Source organism: Exophiala bonariae (assembly GCF_035927105.1).
Source record: "Exophiala bonariae strain CCFEE 5792 chromosome Unknown scaffold_10, whole genome shotgun sequence".
NCBI classification, from domain to species: Eukaryota; Fungi; Ascomycota; class Eurotiomycetes; order Chaetothyriales; family Herpotrichiellaceae; genus Exophiala; species Exophiala bonariae.
In genome coordinates, this window is record NW_027042485.1 from 269,282 (window position 1) to 288,297 (window position 19,016).

The 19,016-nt window shown below is 50.1% G+C and overlaps 9 protein-coding genes across 9 annotated transcripts; 6 read left to right on the plus strand and 3 right to left on the minus strand.

Annotated features, from left to right (window-relative positions):
- Positions 1-377: 377 nt before the first annotated feature.
- Positions 378-2,160, plus strand: LTR84_001373 (uncharacterized protein; the record flags this gene model as incomplete). Its single annotated transcript, XM_064844997.1, has 2 exons — positions 378-566; positions 670-2,160. The coding sequence occupies 2 exons, from the start codon at positions 378-380 to the stop codon at positions 2,158-2,160; spliced, it is 1,680 nt and encodes a 559-aa protein (XP_064707255.1).
- A 356-nt stretch (positions 2,161-2,516) lies between these two features.
- On the plus strand, positions 2,517-4,165 carry LTR84_001374 (uncharacterized protein; the record flags this gene model as incomplete). The annotated part of the gene is made up of 2 exons (XM_064844998.1): positions 2,517-2,592; positions 2,658-4,165. 2 exons carry the CDS (start codon positions 2,517-2,519, stop codon positions 4,163-4,165), a joined length of 1,584 nt encoding a protein of 527 aa, XP_064707256.1.
- A 676-nt stretch (positions 4,166-4,841) lies between these two features.
- Positions 4,842-5,675, plus strand: LTR84_001375 (uncharacterized protein; the record flags this gene model as incomplete). Its single annotated transcript, XM_064844999.1, has 1 exon — positions 4,842-5,675. The coding sequence occupies one exon, from the start codon at positions 4,842-4,844 to the stop codon at positions 5,673-5,675; it is 834 nt and encodes a 277-aa protein (XP_064707257.1).
- Positions 5,676-5,888: 213 nt separating this feature from the next.
- LTR84_001376 (uncharacterized protein) lies at positions 5,889-7,620 on the minus strand (the record flags this gene model as incomplete). The annotated part of the gene is made up of 3 exons (XM_064845000.1): positions 5,889-7,336; positions 7,432-7,519; positions 7,588-7,620. The coding sequence occupies 3 exons, from the start codon at positions 7,618-7,620 to the stop codon at positions 5,889-5,891; spliced, it is 1,569 nt and encodes a 522-aa protein (XP_064707258.1).
- Positions 7,621-8,054: 434 nt separating this feature from the next.
- On the plus strand, positions 8,055-9,166 carry LTR84_001377 (uncharacterized protein; the record flags this gene model as incomplete). The annotated part of the gene is made up of 2 exons (XM_064845001.1): positions 8,055-8,447; positions 8,516-9,166. 2 exons carry the CDS (start codon positions 8,055-8,057, stop codon positions 9,164-9,166), a joined length of 1,044 nt encoding a protein of 347 aa, XP_064707259.1.
- A 1,683-nt stretch (positions 9,167-10,849) lies between these two features.
- LTR84_001378 (uncharacterized protein) lies at positions 10,850-13,153 on the plus strand (the record flags this gene model as incomplete). The annotated part of the gene is made up of 1 exon (XM_064845002.1): positions 10,850-13,153. The coding sequence occupies one exon, from the start codon at positions 10,850-10,852 to the stop codon at positions 13,151-13,153; it is 2,304 nt and encodes a 767-aa protein (XP_064707260.1).
- Positions 13,154-14,424: 1,271 nt separating this feature from the next.
- LTR84_001379 (uncharacterized protein) lies at positions 14,425-15,801 on the plus strand (the record flags this gene model as incomplete). The annotated part of the gene is made up of 1 exon (XM_064845003.1): positions 14,425-15,801. One exon carries the CDS (start codon positions 14,425-14,427, stop codon positions 15,799-15,801), a length of 1,377 nt encoding a protein of 458 aa, XP_064707261.1.
- Positions 15,802-16,455: 654 nt separating this feature from the next.
- Positions 16,456-16,982, minus strand: LTR84_001380 (uncharacterized protein; the record flags this gene model as incomplete). The annotated part of the gene is made up of 2 exons (XM_064845004.1): positions 16,456-16,667; positions 16,745-16,982. 2 exons carry the CDS (start codon positions 16,980-16,982, stop codon positions 16,456-16,458), a joined length of 450 nt encoding a protein of 149 aa, XP_064707262.1.
- Positions 16,983-17,896: 914 nt separating this feature from the next.
- Positions 17,897-18,697, minus strand: LTR84_001381 (uncharacterized protein; the record flags this gene model as incomplete). Its single annotated transcript, XM_064845005.1, has 1 exon — positions 17,897-18,697. One exon carries the CDS (start codon positions 18,695-18,697, stop codon positions 17,897-17,899), a length of 801 nt encoding a protein of 266 aa, XP_064707263.1.
- Between the last annotated feature and the right edge of the window lie 319 nt (positions 18,698-19,016).

Consider the following 19,016-nt stretch of genomic DNA (forward strand, 5'->3'; position numbering starts at 1 on the left):
ACACCGAGATACGTTGAACGTCTCGAATTCGAATGAATATAGAGGCAAAAGAATAGACTGAGCTGATCCATCTCACAGGTATTTACAATCATTTGCACTATGAGGCTGTAAAGTGCAAACGCTCCTTCCTCAGACCGTAAAATACCACTTGGTCATACTGAATCGCAATAGACATATCTGGCAGTGAATGAATCAAGCAGCTTTCCCGAGTTATCTCCATGTCGACGTGGGTCACGGGACTTCTTTTACCCAGAAACTCGAAGCACACTTGCGCCCTCGTCCTCAGCCTCAACCATCGCTTGTTGATTTGTCCCTCTTCCCGAGAAATCGCAACAATTGCATAGACAAGCATGTGATGAGTGTCTCTCACTCTGGCAATGTCCAAGATTCCCCCTCCTGCTCCACCTCCGCCACGAGGTGGCCTGTCTCTCTATGCCAATCTCCTCGATCCCAAAAATGCCACCGCGCCCGGCACCATTTCGAGTGCTCCCGTCTCATACAATCGAACGCCTGAACAAGATGAAGCTGTCAAAAAGCAGCAAGCTCTGGCTGGTACATCAATCATCGTAAGGACCTAAAAGGTTGGGATATGGATTTGCTCACGTCTTGCCATGTTTCGCTTGGTCAACAACAGCCTCTTTAAGATTTCAACCTACCAAAAGACCTCAGGCCACTGCTCAAAAGGCAAAGGCCAAAGCCATTGCGAGCAAATTTGCACCACCACCTGTCAACGCCACTCCCGCCACTGCTACTACCACTGCTCCAGTTGCCCGCCATGAATCCCCCCAACGTACTGCGACTGATACCCCTCCGCTGCCCGTTGCGCCTAAAACTACTCTTGCTGATTGGGTTGCGACCGCGTCGGATGACGAAGATGTAAACAACTTCTATCAAGGGGAGAAGCGACAGAGAGGCGGTAGGAAGAAGCGGAAGAAGAATAAAGAAGCTGCCATACTCACTCAAGATTGGGATGATATCTACGATCCGAGCAGGCCAAACAACTATGAAGAGTACAAAAATAGTGAGGAGAAGATTCGTGAGATTCGAGACTGGAAGGATCTTCTCTACCGACACAAGATGAAGCGACGAGACTCCTCCGCCTCTGTTAGTGATGACCATCGACCTACCATGAACAGTGAGTGGTTCACCCCTGTCCTGCTGAAATATGTGCTGATCATTGTCGCAGAACAATTTGCACCACCCATGTCGTTCGCACCACCTCCAAACATCAATGATGACGACCACATCCCTCCACCACCAGCTGATGTTCCCGATGACCCTACAGGGGAAGATGCTTACATGAGAAGGTTACGCATGAGTCAAAACAACTCAAATGATCAACCTCCTCCACCTCCGCCAGCAGATCTACCAGACGATTCCAATGGCGAAGATGCGTATGCGCGAAGATTACGCCTGAGTCAAAGTCAGACAGCAGGTTCTGTTCCGCATCCACCTCCACCACCTGCTCCTGGCCAAATCTCGAGGGCGCCCGTACGGTACAGCCTACCTCCCGCACCCGAAGAAATCCCTTCCACAGAAGCAGAATTAGAAAACAGGCTGGCCGAATCCGGACGTGAGGAAGACGCAACGACCGATGCACCTCGGTCCAACAGACCTGGCCAAGCTGGATTTGCCGAAAGACTCATGTCAAAATACGGATGGGCCAAAGGACAAGGACTCGGTGCTCAAGGCACTGGTATCATCAATCCGTTGTATGCCAAGGCAGAGAAGCGAAAGAAGAAGTCTGACGCAGAGGGAGGAGGTTTTGCCACGCCTACAGCCATGGGCAAGATTCTTGGAGGAAACAAATCCAAGTCGGCACAAGCCGAGGAAGAAGGCAAATTTGGTACGATGTCAGAAGTTGTCCGGCTGGACGGCATGCTTGACGGGCTCGATCTAGACGAGGAACTTCAGCGGGAGGAGGGCGGCATAATGCAGGAAATCGGGGAGGAATGTGGTGAGAAGTATGGCAGTGTTCAGCGGGTGTACATTCATGCAGCAGAGAATCCGGACGAGCAAGCGCTGGTGTTTGTGGCATTTGTGAGTCAGCTGAGTGCCTTGCGTGCAGTGAATGCCCTCGAAGGTCGCATTTTCAACGGCAATCAGATCAAGGCGAGATTCTGGCCCAAGGAAAAGTTTGATGCACAAGAGTACTATTGAAGCTGAGATGCAAAGGATGAATACTAGGCTCAGTGCTACCAAGTATCCAATACTCTACACGCATTGGTTGATTCGAATGCAATGACAAGTGTCTGGATACGAGTTGAATTCTTGAGCTTCCAACACTGAACAAATGCATTGATACCCACCTAGATACTCATTATTGAAGAGACGCGTCGTTCCCGTTTCCGACGCGTCCTGCCCCGGGCCAACAATTAATCCGGGGAGCACATCCGTCATTTCTCCTGATCGTTTTATTGTTCCTGCAGCCTCACGAATTCCCAGTGTCATTCCCCTGCGCCCAAGTTCAACAACCATGGTTTGAGTACGATCACCAGTCTTTGTTAGCCCTAATGATGTCTTCCCGCGACTTGATAGAAAGCGCCTACGCCGCCAACCCCAACTTAAAGAAAAGGATATTTGATGCCATCAGTAAGACTACCCCAATCAAATCTTGATCTTTGCAACCATGAGATTAACACAGCACTTTTGCACAGATGCAACGCCTCAACATGATTCATTATTCCGAGACATCGCCCAGTATCAACTTTCCTCACATAACTCAAACGGGATTTCCACATCTGGTCATGAGGAACCTGCATTAAAGAAGCGCAAATTGAATGGGTCATTACCTCTAAATACTGGCGATGCTGCGGCAAATCAAAGTCAACAGCCACGAGAAGTTGTGCTTGAGGCGCGAGACATATCTTTCTCATTACCTCAGCGCAAGAAATACCATCTGGGTATTGCACAGTATGGCACAGACATAAATGCACCAAGCACAACCTTCTCCATCTTTATACTTACACCGGCCACAAATGAAATTGAGCTGGAGGTTCCTTTGTCGGATTTTGCCTACGCTTTGAGACTCCCAGTTCCAGAGAAGACGACTAAACAATACAACTTCTGCCTCCTACCAAAAAATGGCTCCGCTTCTGCATCACAACAGCCAAGGGAACCAGTCATTTGGACAGTCCCGCATGGGCCGGTGAAGACTCTCAATATTATGTCGAGTTCGTTGTCTGCAATCGCTTCCAAAAAAGCTGGTTCTGATGATCAGATTTTGGAGAAGGCTTTATCCTTCGTCTTATCCAGACATGATATCCAGCTTACACAGCCTTCCAAGGACGAGTTTGCATCTGCCAAACCCGAATCGCATCACAAAAATGACACCGCTTATCACGTGCGTGCATTTCGTGGCAGCAAAGAGGGGTTTTTGTTCTTTCTCGATAATGGCATTTTCTTTGGATTCAAAAAGCCTCTACTCTTCTTCGGGTTTGAGAACATCGAGAGCGTCAGCTATACCAGTGTCTTGCAGCGAACATTCAACTTGAACATAGCGTATCGAGAGGGCGACCTCAATGATGACCAGCCCGCTGACATTCAGGAAATCGAGTTGGGCATGATCGACCAAGCAGATTTTCCAGGCATTGATGGGTACATAAAGAAGCACGGACTACAAGATGCAAGCCTGGCGGAGTCTCGGAGAGCGACCAAGGTGAAAACAACCACGAATGGAAAAAGTGCAGAAAATGGAGAAGGAGCAGCTGATGATGAAGAAGATGGAAGAACAGAGCTCGAAAAGGCCCAGCAGCAACTCGAGGATGAAGAGGACGAAGAAGAAGAAGATTACGACCCTAGTAGTGATGATGACAGTGCAGGTAGCGGCGATGACAGCAGTGATGCAGAGGATGAGGACCCAGAGTATGCGAAAGAGCGGAAACGTGCCACTAGAAGCAGAGATCTTGTTGCAGAGGAGCTGGGCAGTGAGGCAGAAGACGTCAGTGTCACAGAAGACGAGGATGAAGCCGAAGATGGTGAAGGAGCGGAAGAGGAAGAGGAAGAGTACGATGAAGAAGAACCCGAAGAGGAGGATATCAAGCCTGCTGTTACCTCAGGCTTTGCCTCCGTTGCAATGACAGGGCCTCCTCCACAGCAGCGTCAGGGTCGATGGGTTCAACCACCACCTACATTGCCTGACCCGGACGATGAAGATCAACTGTGACAGATTTGTTATCAATCGCGAAGCATACTCCAATAAGCGGTTTAGATAGCATGGGTGAAGATAATGATGAGGCGTACAAAAGGCAGCAACTACCAATTTCTACACAAATGTAACTATAATCCACATTCCCACACATCTTAACAGATCACGAGTATAGAGAGTCTTGGCAAGTTCTGGCGTTATACGGCGTGAAATGTGTAGCGTATTCTCTAGTACCAACCTAGGAGTATGTATATGTATCTATTGCATGATAGAGGGTGTAGGGAGTAGACGAAGATGGAAGTTCATCCGAAACGAGAACGACCTTCCATTTCAGGCCTCTGTGGCGCCTTTTGACTCAATCATTTATTACTTTCCATTCTACTCTATTCCTTGAGATTCTTACCAACAAAAGTCGATAGATTCAATTTCAGTCCATTTAGACAGGAGGACAAGTTGTATGTTATTTTGAGTCACAAAAGAACCGGATTCGTCTTATAAAAAGCAAGGTGCGAGGGAAACTTAACACCGGGATAGCGAAGACAAAAACGCCATCATTTCCATCATAGAAGGCTTTTACAGTACCTGTCATTGTCTACGAAAATACGATATATCACACAACTCTCCATCGAGGAATACCAAGAAGCATCCACTATACAACATATAGATACAAGACCACGCAATCAAAACGCAAACAATGTCAAGCCCCACAGCACGCACGATCCTGTCCTTCCAAACCAATGGCAAACTCCACAACCTCAGCACAATAATAACATCCATCACACCTTTCAGTGCCCTCGCCGAGCCCAACCGGGTTTTATTCAAGACGGGCACCGACGAAGACACGGTGATCGCAACCAGAGAAACCATCTTCCACCCGCAGGGCGGCGGCCAACCATCCGACACCGGCACCATCACATCGAACAACAACGACGCCAGCGCCGCAAAACTCACCGTCTCGGCCGTGCGCATGGACGCCGTGACCGCCGGGCAAGTCCTGCACCTCGGACGCTTTGCCACGGCAGACCAAAGGTTCAGCGTCGGCGAGAGCGTGACACAGGCGATCGACGCGGAGAAACGCCTTCTGTACTCGCGATACCACACGGCCGGGCACGTCCTGGGCGCAGCGGTGCGCCATCTCCTCGAAACGCAGATCGACGGGTTCGACGAGCTCAAGGCCTCGCATTTCCCGGACGCCGCATCCTGCGAGTTCCAGGGTCTGATCGACGGGAAGTTCAAGGCGCCCATTCAGGAAAGGCTCGATCGGTATGTCGCCGCGGCGATGCCGGTGGAAATCGATTTTTGGAGTGAGGACGATTTTCGCGCGAATGGCCTGGAGAGGTTGATTCCGGCGGGGGACGGCGTGCAGTTGGCGCCCGGGGAGAAGTATCGGGTTGTGAAGATTGTGGGCGCAGAGGTCTATCCTTGTGGTGGCACGCATGTCGATTCGTCGGATTTGTGTGGTAAGGTCGGTGTTAAGAAGATTAGTCGGAGTAAAGGGACTAGTCGAGTTAGTTATACTGTCGATTGAGAGGAAGAGATAGATATTGGGGAGGCTGTGGTTTGAGGCGGGGATTCAATATGTTCACGGTGTTGGACGAGTGGAGATATGATTTACGACGACTAGATAGACGTGTAGACAATTTTCTAGACGAGAGCTCGCCTTTTCGGACATAGAATAGAAATACATATATATAAGACGGTGACAATTCTCCCACCTGTGTTCCATTTCTTAGTTCACGACTTACTTCCCGCCACCCCTCTCGTCATCCACAATCCCCCTTGCCGGCCGCCACTCATAATGGTGCCTTCCCTTAACTGGTTTTCCCGGCCCCTCAGACTTCAAATCATAGTTGTGCGCACCAAAGAAATCCAACTCTGCTTCCATGAACTGGGTCGGCAGATCCGTCGATGCCGAATACTTGATATACTCCAGTGTGGCACTGAGACTAGGGACGTAGGCGTCGGCTTCAATAGACCGCAAGACCACATTTTTCAGTGACGTGAATGCCTGGCTTAATTCGTCGCCGATGGAGGCAACGGAGAGGAGAGAGCCATCATCGGTCTCGTTGGGTTGCTCGAAGACGTGGTCCAGTAGGTCGGAGATGTAGTCGGATTGGATGATGCAGCCGCCGCGCCAGATCTGGATGATATTGCGGTAGTCCAGGTTCCAGGATTGCTGGGCGTCCATTCTCTTCAGGATGTGGAGGCCTTGTATAAAGGAACAGAGAAACGTAGCGAAAAGGGCATGCTGGAGGTCGTTGATGAATGCAGTCTTACTTTTCGTGTTGTCATCTGAGCCTGCGAGTTTGATCTTGCTTGGCTGTGTCCCACCGTTGAATGATTTGTTTACTGCGAGGCGTTGGGATCTGTCTGCGGAGCCAAGGCGGAAGGAGTGTGCTGTCAGGATTGTTGGAGAGGGGACATGCAGGCGGATCGTCTCGGTGCAGGTCCAGATACCGGTACCTTCTGAGTCGTCCGCATCTTGCACGACTTTGTCTTGCACGTTGGTGAGTACATAGTTGCCGTCTTTGTCTTTGCTCCTATTGATGTCAATGCCTATCGAGACGAGAAAGTTGTCTCGAAGTGGCCCTTTCGCATTCCATGACTCGAAGATATTGGCAATTTCATCGTACTCCATCCCAAGGCATCGGTTCATGATGTACCACACTTCTGCAACCGCCGACATCATGCCTTGCTCGATACCGTTGTGGACCATTTTAACGTAGTGCCCGCTCCCACCAGGTCCGATGGGGGTCACACATGGTCGCCCCTGTTTATCCTTCGCTGCAACGCGTTGCAAGAATGGCATGACTTTTTGCAAGGCTTCGCTGTTGCCACCAGGTGACATTGATGGCCCATGTCTGGCACTCTGATATCCACCACTAACGCCACAGCCAATGTAATGAATCCCATCAGGTTCGAGGTCCTTTTGTCTTCTCTCAGTGTTCGTCCAATGCTCGTTCGAGCAATCAAGAATAATATCCCCTTTCTTCAAGTATGGGCGGAGTCCTTTCACCGACTCATCTCCAACAGCTCCATGTGGAATACTGAAGACGAAGAGCTTCGGCTCATTTGGCGCTTCTAGACTTTCACACAACTCTTTGTAATCGTTCTGGTGGACGATGAGATGATCGACATTGTGGCCCGCATTCCTTGCATACTCTCTCAATTTGTTTACATTCTCCTCGCCTAAGAGAATGGCAGTCAGTACGGCTGGTACATTATGGATTGGACGCAAGGGTAACGAGTAACGTCCTGCAATTGTCTCCAAGTATGAAACTCACTTGGATCATAGTAATGGATCTCGACTCCATATTCTGCATACAAGAGCGACATCATGCCACCCATACTTCCCACTCCTATCATGCCAAGCTGTGGATTCCAAGGCTGTCAGTAAAGATCATCCATGAATGGCCGCCAATCTCCAATTGGGCGTTTACCTTTTCAAATTCTGGTCCATCGTTCTTGGCCATGATTGGCGCAGGATATTGGTATTCTTCAACTGTGTAAAACCTCTAATACTTCAAGACCAAAACATATGTCACAGAACTAAATCCTCAAGCTCAACCAAGATCTTAGATATGCTTTGCCCAACAATGTACCAGTCGCCATGCTGTCCTCGAGGCTTCCGATATATGGTGAAGGACTTGGTCATTCAAAGTTCTGACGCGAACCTGACGTCACGTTCGGATACTCTCTCCACCGGCAGATTTAAGCATTATACAAACAACCTCAACAATACTTACATTTGAGCCAAATCGTGACTCATAGACGGTTGAGTATTCCTCGGACCAACTCCAACCGCGACAGTTGAAAGAGGGTTTTTATCGTGCACTCTTATCGGAGCGGTTACCTGGATTGAGGATCAACCAGACGAGACTTGTTCTGCCGTTCCAAAGCAGCCATCATGGTGACGTTCAAGGGAGAGAAAATCCCAGTATGCTACGCCTCGTGTTCAGTCGGGCACGATGGCTCTAAGCATACACTTCCAAAGAAGCTGGCAGCCATTGCAGGCGCTGGATTTGAGGCTATTGAACTGTCAATGCCAGATATTCTGGCATACGGCAAAGAGATATCCAACGATGGCTCGGAGCCTGATCCCAAAGATTATGCGAGACTTCAATCCGTCGGGAAAGAGATCCGTCAACTCTGCGAGCAGCATAAACTGAAGATACTCATCTTACAACCATTCGCCAATTTCGAGGGATGGCCAAAGGACAGCGACGAGAGAAAAGATGCATTTGAACGTGCCAAAGGATGGATGTCGATCATGGAAGCAGTCGGTACCGATATGCTGCAGGTAAGTGGCAAGTTCAAGGGCTATGAGTGTGTCACAGGCTTTGGGATCAGTCATTGACAAACGCTTAGGTAGGATCATCGGACGCCGAAGGGATCTCGAGCGATTTCGATCAGCTAGCTGCAGACTTGGCAGAACTCGCAGACATTCTGGCTGAAAAGGGATTCAAAATTGCATATGAAAACTGGTGTTGGGCAACACATGCACCATCATGGAGAGATGTCTGGGAAATAGTACAGAAAGCAGACAGACCTAACCTAGGACTGTGCCTGGACACCTTTCAAAGCGCTGGAGGGGAGTGGGCATCTCCAGTAACCAAATCTGGCTTGGTTGAGGACACTCAAGAAAAAGAGATAGATCGCAGGTGGAAAGAGAGCTGTGAGCTACTGTCAAGAACGATACCACCAGAAAAGATATTCTTCTTGCAGATCTCGGATGCTTACAAAATGGATCCGCCCTTGGAAGATAAACCCGATGAAAGTGGGCTGAGACCTCGAGGTCAGTGGAGTCATGATTATCGACCGATACCTTATGACGGAGGTTATCTGCCAGTGGAAGACTTCACCAAAGCTGTACTTCAGACAGGGTTTCGAGGTTGGCTGTCACTTGAGGTGTTTGATGGCAAAGGCCCTGAGAAGTACGGTGATGACATGGCCCCCTTTTTAGGCAAGGGCTTCGAATCTTTGCAGACGTTACTGCAAACAGTTGAAAGGGACCAATAGCTGTGGTTGATATTTGGTAACCTACAGATGACTGAGAGAGCTCTGGTCTGTCGCCGATCTTGCAATGCAAGAAGGATGATATATATGATTCGTGGTAGTGATCGTCAGTGACCGGTCCTTCAATTATGGAAATGGGTTTTTGATGATTTTCTGGACAAATGCGTTGCTCGCAGGAATGTTAGCAGGAAGCAGACATATATGTAACTTTTCTGAAAACTTTTAGAGCAAGAGAACCGGGTTCGTCATGATCCAGGTTTGGTACTACCTAGGTATACCCCCAGCCATTCTAGTGGTGAATCGTGGCCGTTCCTGGCTGACTTAAAAATGGTGTTCTCAAACATAGAAAGAAGTCCTGCATATGCTGTGCGACTAGGACTTCCCCTGAAGCTTGACAGGACCAGAACCACAGGAGTCTCACTCGATCGTTGCGACGTGAGGCGTTCCGTATGCTGCCGGGAAGTCGACCGATTGTTATCACTGTATATTTACCTGGGGAGCGATATGCTACCGGAGTAGATATTGTTTGTGGAACAAACGCGCTGTAACTTATCACCAGCTGGACGCGTTGCACGCGAACGACGTGTCGTTGGCTTGAAGAGGCAACCGCACAGTACTCGCCGGTTGTTTTGCGCGAAGGGCAGCCCTTCGAAAATTCTAACATACTGTGGCTTCATAGGATGAGCTTTACATGGAAGTCTGGACATAGTTGAGGGGATCTTCAAGAAACTTTGATTGAGATCGTCCAGCACATGCCAAACAAGATAGCCAAGCAATTTCCGGACCGGTTGTCCAATCTCCTTAAGGTCTTTCTCTCAACTTCCGACTCGCCGACCTTGATCCCGATGTACCTACCTTGGCTGCTTGATGGCTTCTTCACCCCTTTGACCGCGTTCAAGAATGCCATGGACTCCCTCGAGCAGCATCCACAGTCACGTCATACCCACTATACACTTTGTCGTGGCTTTTTGTGAAACAATAGTAACCATGAACAGGCTTCTTGTCAGCTTTACTCAGTACGAGGGTACCTTGATGGTGATATGCCTTGGTCGTTCTGCACCTGGCAAGCTCAGAGAAGTACCTGTGTAAGTGGCACAAGCAAGCATTCATATCAATAGCGGCATATATCCCTTGAGGGCATGATCGTCATAACCCTGTATCTAGTGCCGGCAGTCGTTCGCGTCACGAACGATCAGCGTTGTCAAAAGGATATCTTCATGCAAGGGCCAAAGCAACGGCCTGTGGTACACCCAAAACAATCTGGCCCCACCGTCATTGATCCAATTAATGACTGCTTCTTGCTTCGAATAATCATCTTCCCGACGCTTATGATGACTGGTGGCTTGCTTCTTTTGAGCCACCGATGAAGCTTTGTACCGCAATCATGTCACCCCAAAGTCAACAGAAATTCGAAGGTGCATTCCCTGTTCGCAGGAATGGAACGGTGCAAGCAGCCGTCAATAGTAAGTCGGGCGCTGCTTAGTCTCCGGTGTGTTCAAACGTTTCTTTCTTATCGCACGAAAAACGCGTGGATAGTTGGTGCATGGTCTAACTATATGCTGAAATATCTCCCCATGGATCCTGCATACCCTCCTTGACAAGTCGCCACAGCCATCTCTCGTTTTACGTCTCCTCGACCTCTGCGTAAGTTCCTCAAATGTGTCAGCTGTAAAACACCTTTGCGCTATGGATTCTACGCTTCACAGAGGGCTGAAGCTCGATATTCCTGCAAATCGCTCTCAGGAATCAGGTCAAGACGAAAAAAGCATGAAACCATCACAAAAACCTGCAGGTGTTCCAGCAGGGCCGCCCGGTCCACCTGGAGGATGGCTACATACTCGAATGTCTAAACAACAAGAAATTCTCTTCAATATAATGATCGCCTTCTTACAAATTATCCCCCAATCTACGTTAACGACAGTCTTTCCAATCAGTCGGTATATCGCTCAGACATTTGCGATACAGAACAACTTGATCCTACCTTGGGTGGTGGCGGCTTATGCATTATCATTTGGCACATTTATCCTCATCGGTGGGCGCTTGGGGGATATTTTCGGTCATAAATCCTTAGTCGTTATCGGTTATTGCTTCATGAGCTTCTGGAGTGTTGTTGCCGGGCTGAGTCATTACGCTGGGTATGAGCTATTCTTCATTGCTCGAGGTTTCCAGGGCATCGGAGCGAGTCTCATGGTCCCCAACGGACTGGCCTTACTCGGACGGACCTATCCTCCTGGTTCAAAGCAAAAGATTCTCTCCTTCACCCTGTTTGGACTTTTCGCACCAGTGGGAGCATACTTGGGTATGCTTTTTGGTGCTTTATTCACCGAGTATTCTACCTGGTGGTGGGGCTTCTACACATTAGCTGTTGTCACGATCCTACTCGCAGTGACCGCTCAGGTTGTTCTCATTTCACCGCCTCGAACACCAAAACAGATGAAACCCACCAAAGACAAACTGCGAGATATGGACTGGCTTGGAGCTATTACCGGCGTAGGTGGCCTAATCTGTGTACAGGTCGCTCTTGTGTCTGCACCTGCTGCCGGCTGGAGCACACAATACATCTATATGCTTCTCGTCATTGGACTGATACTGATCGCTTTCTTCATCATTGTTGAAATCAAAGTAGCCGAGCAGCCATTGATACCGTTCAAAATGCTCAAGGCCGATGTGGGCTTTGTCCTTGGAGCGGTAGCCTGTGGATGGGGATCTTTCGGTATCTGGACTTGGTTTCTCTGGAAATATCTCCTTGGCATCAAGAACGACTCTCCACTGGATGCCGCATTGCACGTGGTTCCTATCGTGCCAGTCGCCTTACTTGCTTCAATTCTGACAGCGTGGATGATGCGGAAGTGTCGGCCTGCCTGGACTCTTTTCTGGGCCTTGGTGGCATTTACGTTGGGGCCCCTTTTACTGGCAATCTACCCTGATATCGACAAGACAAGTTACTGGACCTTCACATTTATCAGCTTACTCGTAATGCCGTTTGGCATGGACATGTCATTTCCCGCCGCCACCCTGGTCATGTCGAATTTCTTTCCACCACACATGCAAGGAGTGGCGGGCAGTCTTATTAGCACGACGGTCAACTACTCCATTTCTCTAGGCCTTGGGCTTGCATCCACCGTCGAAGTCAATATCAACAAACACACCGAGACCCGGTTGGCTGGAATTCGTGGAGGATGGTATATGGGTGTTGGGCTGGGCGGCCTTGGTACAATAATATGCATGGCGTTTGTGGTAAAGTCTATATTTTACCCTTCGTCACCACTTCCAAAGGGTCCACCTGGAGGATCGGGCGTGCAGATGGCTCAAGCACCACCCAACGGCCGTGTTCTGGAGATGGAGCCTCGCAAAGGAAGCGATACTGCCATTTTGAGCCCAAGCTCGACTATCGTTCCTGACAGGATAGGCTCGATGAGCCCAGAAAGACGAGATCACGGCTTTTTGAAGAAATTTAATTTTGAAATGTCTCCAAGAACTTCTATGATGAATTCACCGCGATCATCCTTCATCAACGGCTTTCAGTCGCGTACAAAGACAAAGCAACAACAGGGAGAACGCACAAAATACTACCACAGCGTCACCAAAAAGGAACATCACTCCCGCAGCGAGAGTACTCAGCACATTCTACCGCCGTTTGGATCCGATTCGAGATCCAACGCCCACACACCTTGGCAGAAAATCCCGTCGTCTCCTTCGGGCCCGGCGATGCGCCTGCCTACTGAGCCACCAACAGCCCTGCTTCGATCTAAGGCAACCTTTGAGAGTCTTGACGCTGATCAGCCAGGCCCAAGCGTGGATGAGGACAAGGATGGCTGGACTCACCATAGTCGCAATAAATCAGACAGAACAATAGTCGATGGCTATGTGTGTGGACGATCACCACCACAAAGGTATAGGCGAACTTCAGATGCTGATAGAGACCAGGATGGATTTCGGCTCGACAGCCCCGTTGTGGTGCCTCGGGGTATGCTGGGTGATCAATTTTGATCGTCTCTAGTTGATTCAACTCATGAATGGCGTTTTGGTCTGGACTGGAGATTATGATTGGGTGGGATTCTGGATTTATGACGACCGGAACATGACTTAGAGGTCTCAGCAGGATAGACGAGGTGCTTACTTGCTTTAGAACAATCAGAAGGAGTACTTATGTTATGAGACGCGATAGCACAGCATTGGCTATCTACGGACGAACAGGATCTTCGGCTTATGGCAAAACATAATCTAATCTGCCTTTCATTGGCACTATGCTCTCAATCTGAGAATGATTAGGAATAATATCTCCCATACAATCATAAGTACATGTGTATTGATAATCTGGCCTGCAAGGCCAGCTGAGTATGTCTACGACATTTTCACCCAAGAGCAGGAGTTCCCACACAGGAGGTGAGGTTCTTTCGTCACTAACATTCGGAAAAATGAGAAGCAGAGTAACAGTTATTTTGTGTGAAAATTGGCTTTAGAAATTCAAAAGATCTGCACAGAGCGCCTATTTGAACCACCTCCAGCTGAACCCTGGCAGCCCTACGCCGTGCAAGCAAGGCCACCGACGCCTCTCACCAATATCATTCTCGGCAAAGAAGCAAGTATTGATTCGAATGCTCGTGGGATCAGAGAGGCCTCCGCCTGATATACACATGCAATTGAACAGAGGTTTGACCCTTGACTGCTTCTTGAAGAGTTTTCTCCTATCTGTCCAGCATCGTCTCACTCCGTCCAACTCCGATGTCGTCAGCCCAGAGAAAAGCAAAAGGTGAGTTCGCATTGCACCGATTGAACATCTAGGACCATTGTTGGACTTGGACAAGTTTTCGGGCCAAGCAACGACAAGGAAGAAAAGAAAAGGAAACACATCAATCAGAGACCGCGTATTCGCAGCTCCAATCGTCTCAAATCTCTTTGTTTTCCACTTGAACTGCATGGACCCCCACCATTAAATATTGTCAGGAACTGGAACTCTCCAAATCTCCCCGATCCGTTTGAGTTTGGCCGGCTGCAGCTAGAAAAAATTGTCCCTCCCTTCCCCCACCATAAGAGGTACGTTACCACCACTGTTCTCAATCACAGTCACTGTCACCTGCACAAGACGACGAACAAGTTCTCCCTGTAGCATATCGCCATGCTACTAACCTAGTCATCACAACAAAGCCTTTCCTTAACACAGCGACCCAAACAAAAACCCTTCCCCATTCTCCCTCTCCTCGAACCTCCCCTCCGACATCGCCCAGTCATAATACCCTCAAACTCTCACCTACCAAGCCATGCCTGTCACTCTCGTCCTCGGCTCCCAATGGGGCGATGAGGGCAAAGGCAAGCTCGTCGACATCCTCGCGTCGTCAGCGTCAATGGTGGCCCGAGCTGCAGGCGGCAACAACGCAGGACACACCATTGTCGTCAACGACGTGACTTACGACTTCCACATCCTGCCCTCCGGCCTGATCAACCCCTCGTGTCAGCTCAACCTGATCGGCACAGGCTGCGTCGTACACATCCCGAGCTTCTTCAAGGAGCTCGGCGCCCTCGAAGCCAAAGGCCTGCAGGGCGTGCGCGACCGCATCCTTATCTCCGACCGCGCCCAAGTCTGCTTCGATCTGCACAGCGTCGTCGACGGCATCGCCGAAGACTCGCACAAGAACATCGAGGGCGGCAAGGGCGTCATCGGCACCACACGCAAGGGAATTGGTCCATGCTACAGCGACAAGGTTGCCCGCCGTGGCGTCACGTTCTGGATGTTGGTCAACGAGGAGCAGCGCTGGGTGCAACGCCTCCGCGACCTGGAAGCCAGCTATCGTAAGCTGTACGGTGACGCTGCGCTGCAAGGCTACAGCGTCGAGGACGAGATCAAGAAACTACAAGGCTTCCGCGAAGAACTACAGCGATATGTCGTCGACCAGACCCCATTGCTCGCGCAAGCCGTCGGCAACAGAAGCATCATCACAGCCAACGGCAGCGCCGCAGCGCAAACCCAATCGCCCAACATCCTCATCGAAGGCGCCAACGCACTCCTCCTCGACGTCGACCACGGCACCTACCCATACGTGACCTCGAGCAACACCGGGCTCGGCGGCGTCTTCACCGGCCTCGCGGGCCTCAGCCCACAAGCGCTCTCCGCACCGGGCTCCAACATCGTCGGCGTCGTCAAAGCATACACGACACGCGTCGGCTCCGGCCCATTTCCCACCGAACTTGACGCCTCCATCTCACCCGTCGACGCCGACTACGGCGAACGCCTGCAACGCATCGGCCGCGAATTCGGCGTCACGACTGGCCGCAAGCGCCGCTGCGGCTGGTTCGACCTGGTGCTGGTGCGCTATTCGGCGGCCGTCAACTGCTACACGCAGCTGAACGTCACGAAGCTCGACGTGCTCGACGACTTCGAGGAGATCCGCGTCGCCACCGGCTACCGCGTCAACGGCGAGCTGCTACCCAGCTTCCCCGCCGATCTCGACGCCATGGACAAGCTCCAAATCGAGTACAAGACCTTCCCTGGCTGGCGCACCCAGACCACCGGCGTTAAGACCTTCGAGGCTCTGCCCGTCCAGGCCAGGGAGTATGTCGAGTACATTGAGCGCGAGGTCGGCATCCCTGTCAAGTGGATTGGCACGGGCCCCAGACGCGATGATATGATTGTGCGATGAGAGGTGTGTCCCTTTCCCTTTGCTGCGCATCGGCACGTGGGATTTCTGCATCGTGGCGTTCTTCGGAGGATTCCATTGAGGTTCTGTTGGGATTTTATACTACGGCACGGCATGAGGAAACGATAGAGATACTACGGTGATGCTTGCGAAACATCAAAGTGCTGGTCGCTGGAGGGCGAAATTACCCTATACATGAAGAACGTCAGGTCAAGAAACGGGATGATCTTTTGATCTCAACGGGCTCAGTTTGTTCTCAGTATTACCAGAGTTTTTCTGTTCAGGTCGGCTTGGTGTCGCTGTACATACATGTTCTTTCCCCATCCTTGGGTCTGCTCCCAAACGCGATCAGCCAGAGGCCGGATTTAGACCAAAAAGAGAGCTAGAAGAAAACATTGTCCAAAGTACAACAAAGCAAGAGCCTTCCCTTCTCCAGATGTTGTAATGGTTTCGCGTCTTGGGCAGCTTGTTTCCCCGTCCTGCGAGTAACTCGCCACGATGCAAGGTATTAACATCTGTACCTATGTGACCGGTGCCCAAATAAGTCTTCGATTCTTCCAGGGTATCATCCGCTCGTTCAACCCCCTGTCAGCTTGAACTCCTAGCTCGCTCACTGCCATGCAGATAGATAAACACAAAAGCGTCAACTGGTCTTGCTTACAAGACGGCAACCACACCTGCAATGGCGATTGCTGCTGCAGCGAAGCTACCAACTTGCTTAACGTCGGCAGCTGCATTGCCAGTTGCAGATGCTCCACCAGCAGTGTTTGATGCTGATGCACCAGATCCACCGGAGTTCGAGGTTTGAGTCGCACCAGTTGTTCGAGCAGAGCCTGTAGCAGTCGAGGTTCCAGTAGCTGTGTAGGGGGCTACGAAGATAAATGTTAGCGTGGAATTCAACTTGTATATTCCGATGGAATGTTGCGGGCTTCATTGTGTAACTCACCAACTGTCGAGCCAGCAGCAGAGCATGTAGAAATGAAGGCAGATTGTGCTACTGAGGCGTTGTCAGAGCACAGACTGGCGATGGCCTGTTGTACATCTTGTGCATCACTGCCACATATTGCAGATAGATCACTGGGTTCGTCTTGTGTATTAACTGCACTCAGTAGACAAGCTGGAGGTACGTCGGCCAGAACTCGCACAGCGAAGAAGGCGATGGGGAAGAAGAGCGATGCCTTCATTATGGTGATTTTGTGGGTGGTAGAGAAGGACTCGTTCGAAGAAGGTAGTCAACAAAGACCGCAGTGAAAGTAACTAGGTCTGCAAAGTTTCGAAAGGACGCGTGATGGTCTTGTGAATGAAAGGTCTCCGCAGGTGAACGAAGTGATAAAGTTTGGGACTTGTCGTTGAAAGGAGGGACTAGAAATCTCGAAAATTCCAAAAAGGAGAAGAAGAAGTAGAGAGTGTTTCCTGCTTGGATGGTTAGTATGAAAAGGAATGGGTGAATGAGTGTGTTGTCGAACGCTTTGGAGAAGGAAATGAAGAACAAGAACGGAGTTGTAGAAGGACTACCTCGTCCAACATGGGCGCAGTGGCAGTAGCGGAGCCCCTGGAAATTTGGGGTGCAGGGAAGAAGCCCTGAGCCTTGGCAGATCGAGGCTAGCGAATCATTGTCGATGGCTCCCGCCCAAGGCTGAGCTAAGTCACGTGCACTCCTGCACTAGCTTGGCGCTTTCAGAAGACATTTATGGGGGCCACCATTCCCGTTTAAACCATCCCTCCTCTACCATTTGCCAGTGTTACATACCCAATCGACAATGGGCTTTACTGACTTGTCGCCACGACTATCCTGGAGCAGAGATCTAGACCAATCCCAGACTATCGTGAATTTCAAGTGTGGTCTACCATTTTGAAGCAAAGTCAATGCGAGGAAGTATTAAGTTTCTCTTAGTCTTGATTCACGCTTGAAACTCAGGAGGATCAGCGACGATCTCCTGGCAGCATACAACACCGAATACCACATCATGATGGCATTCATGGCATACCTAGCTTGGTACGTTTGTCTTTCTGGCAGAGGCTGATTTCTACTGCATCTATCTATTCTGCCACCAACTCTCTTCTTGACTTTGATCAACTTTGGTCAACTCAACCAGCCCTAATGCTGAAAAAGATCGTTCTCGGCCAGAAAGTTAACTACGTCTTGATTGAAACGATCGGGGTCTTCTAAAAACAAAAAGTTGCCGTGTTCTTCTCCCCACATCTTGACCTTCAATTGTGGCACATGGTGGAGCCAGGCTTGCTTGTCAAACCATTCCAACCTCGGCGTAGTGAAGTGCACAGCTGGGACCTGGTGTATCTCTGCCCAATCCATAGTGTGCGTGTAAGGATTCGCCAATGTATTGAGACAGGAAAGTCTGTCTGCCCTCTTCATCGAACACTTCAGCAATCGTTGGACGTCCGGATTCTTCGAAGTCGACCAGACCTCGTTGATGGCCTGATTCAGAATGCCAGGGCTGCTGAGATTTTCGACCTGGCGTCTGACGCCTTCCGCCGGTATGTAACTCTGCGGCAGATGGAGGAAAGACTCAACATAGATGATGCCAACGACGGAGATGAATCTCGAGAAACATCGCAGAAACATGGTGGAAACAACTCCTCCCACCATGTGGCCGACTAAGACAGCGCGATTGATCTCCTCTTTCTGCAAGACTGCGTGAACCGCTCCTGCAAAGAAATACTGGGTGTAGTCTTTTTGGGGAGCATCACTGTCACCATGTCCGGGAAGATCTATCACGATGCAACGATTTCCGTTGAATAGTGGCTCTTGTCGGTGCCATAAAGTCCTATTACACCAGAGGGCGTGGATGAAGACGAGAGCCTCGGTCCCGGATCCGTAGCTGTCGTATGTGATCTTGTTACGTTCGAAGTCTACCATGTTCGATTGCTTTGTCGCCATGTTGTAGTTTGCTGTTGGGGACGTGTTCAAAAGTTTCGTTGATGACCAGGCTTGGGCAAATGTGGGCGTCTTTAATAGTAATGATGTGCAAATTGGCCATAGTCAGGTATGCTAGCACGAGACAAAGACCATTGGTCTGTACACCTGGTGGTAACCAAGTATTCTTGACTGGCTACAGGAGCAGGGATTGTACAATATTGAGCCAATGGCAGAACATGTGGCTGCCTTCCCAAAGGCGGAGAAGAGCAGGGATGCGATGGAATGGCGGCCAATAATCGATCCATCCAACTACACTTGTATGAGCCCTACACGCGCGATA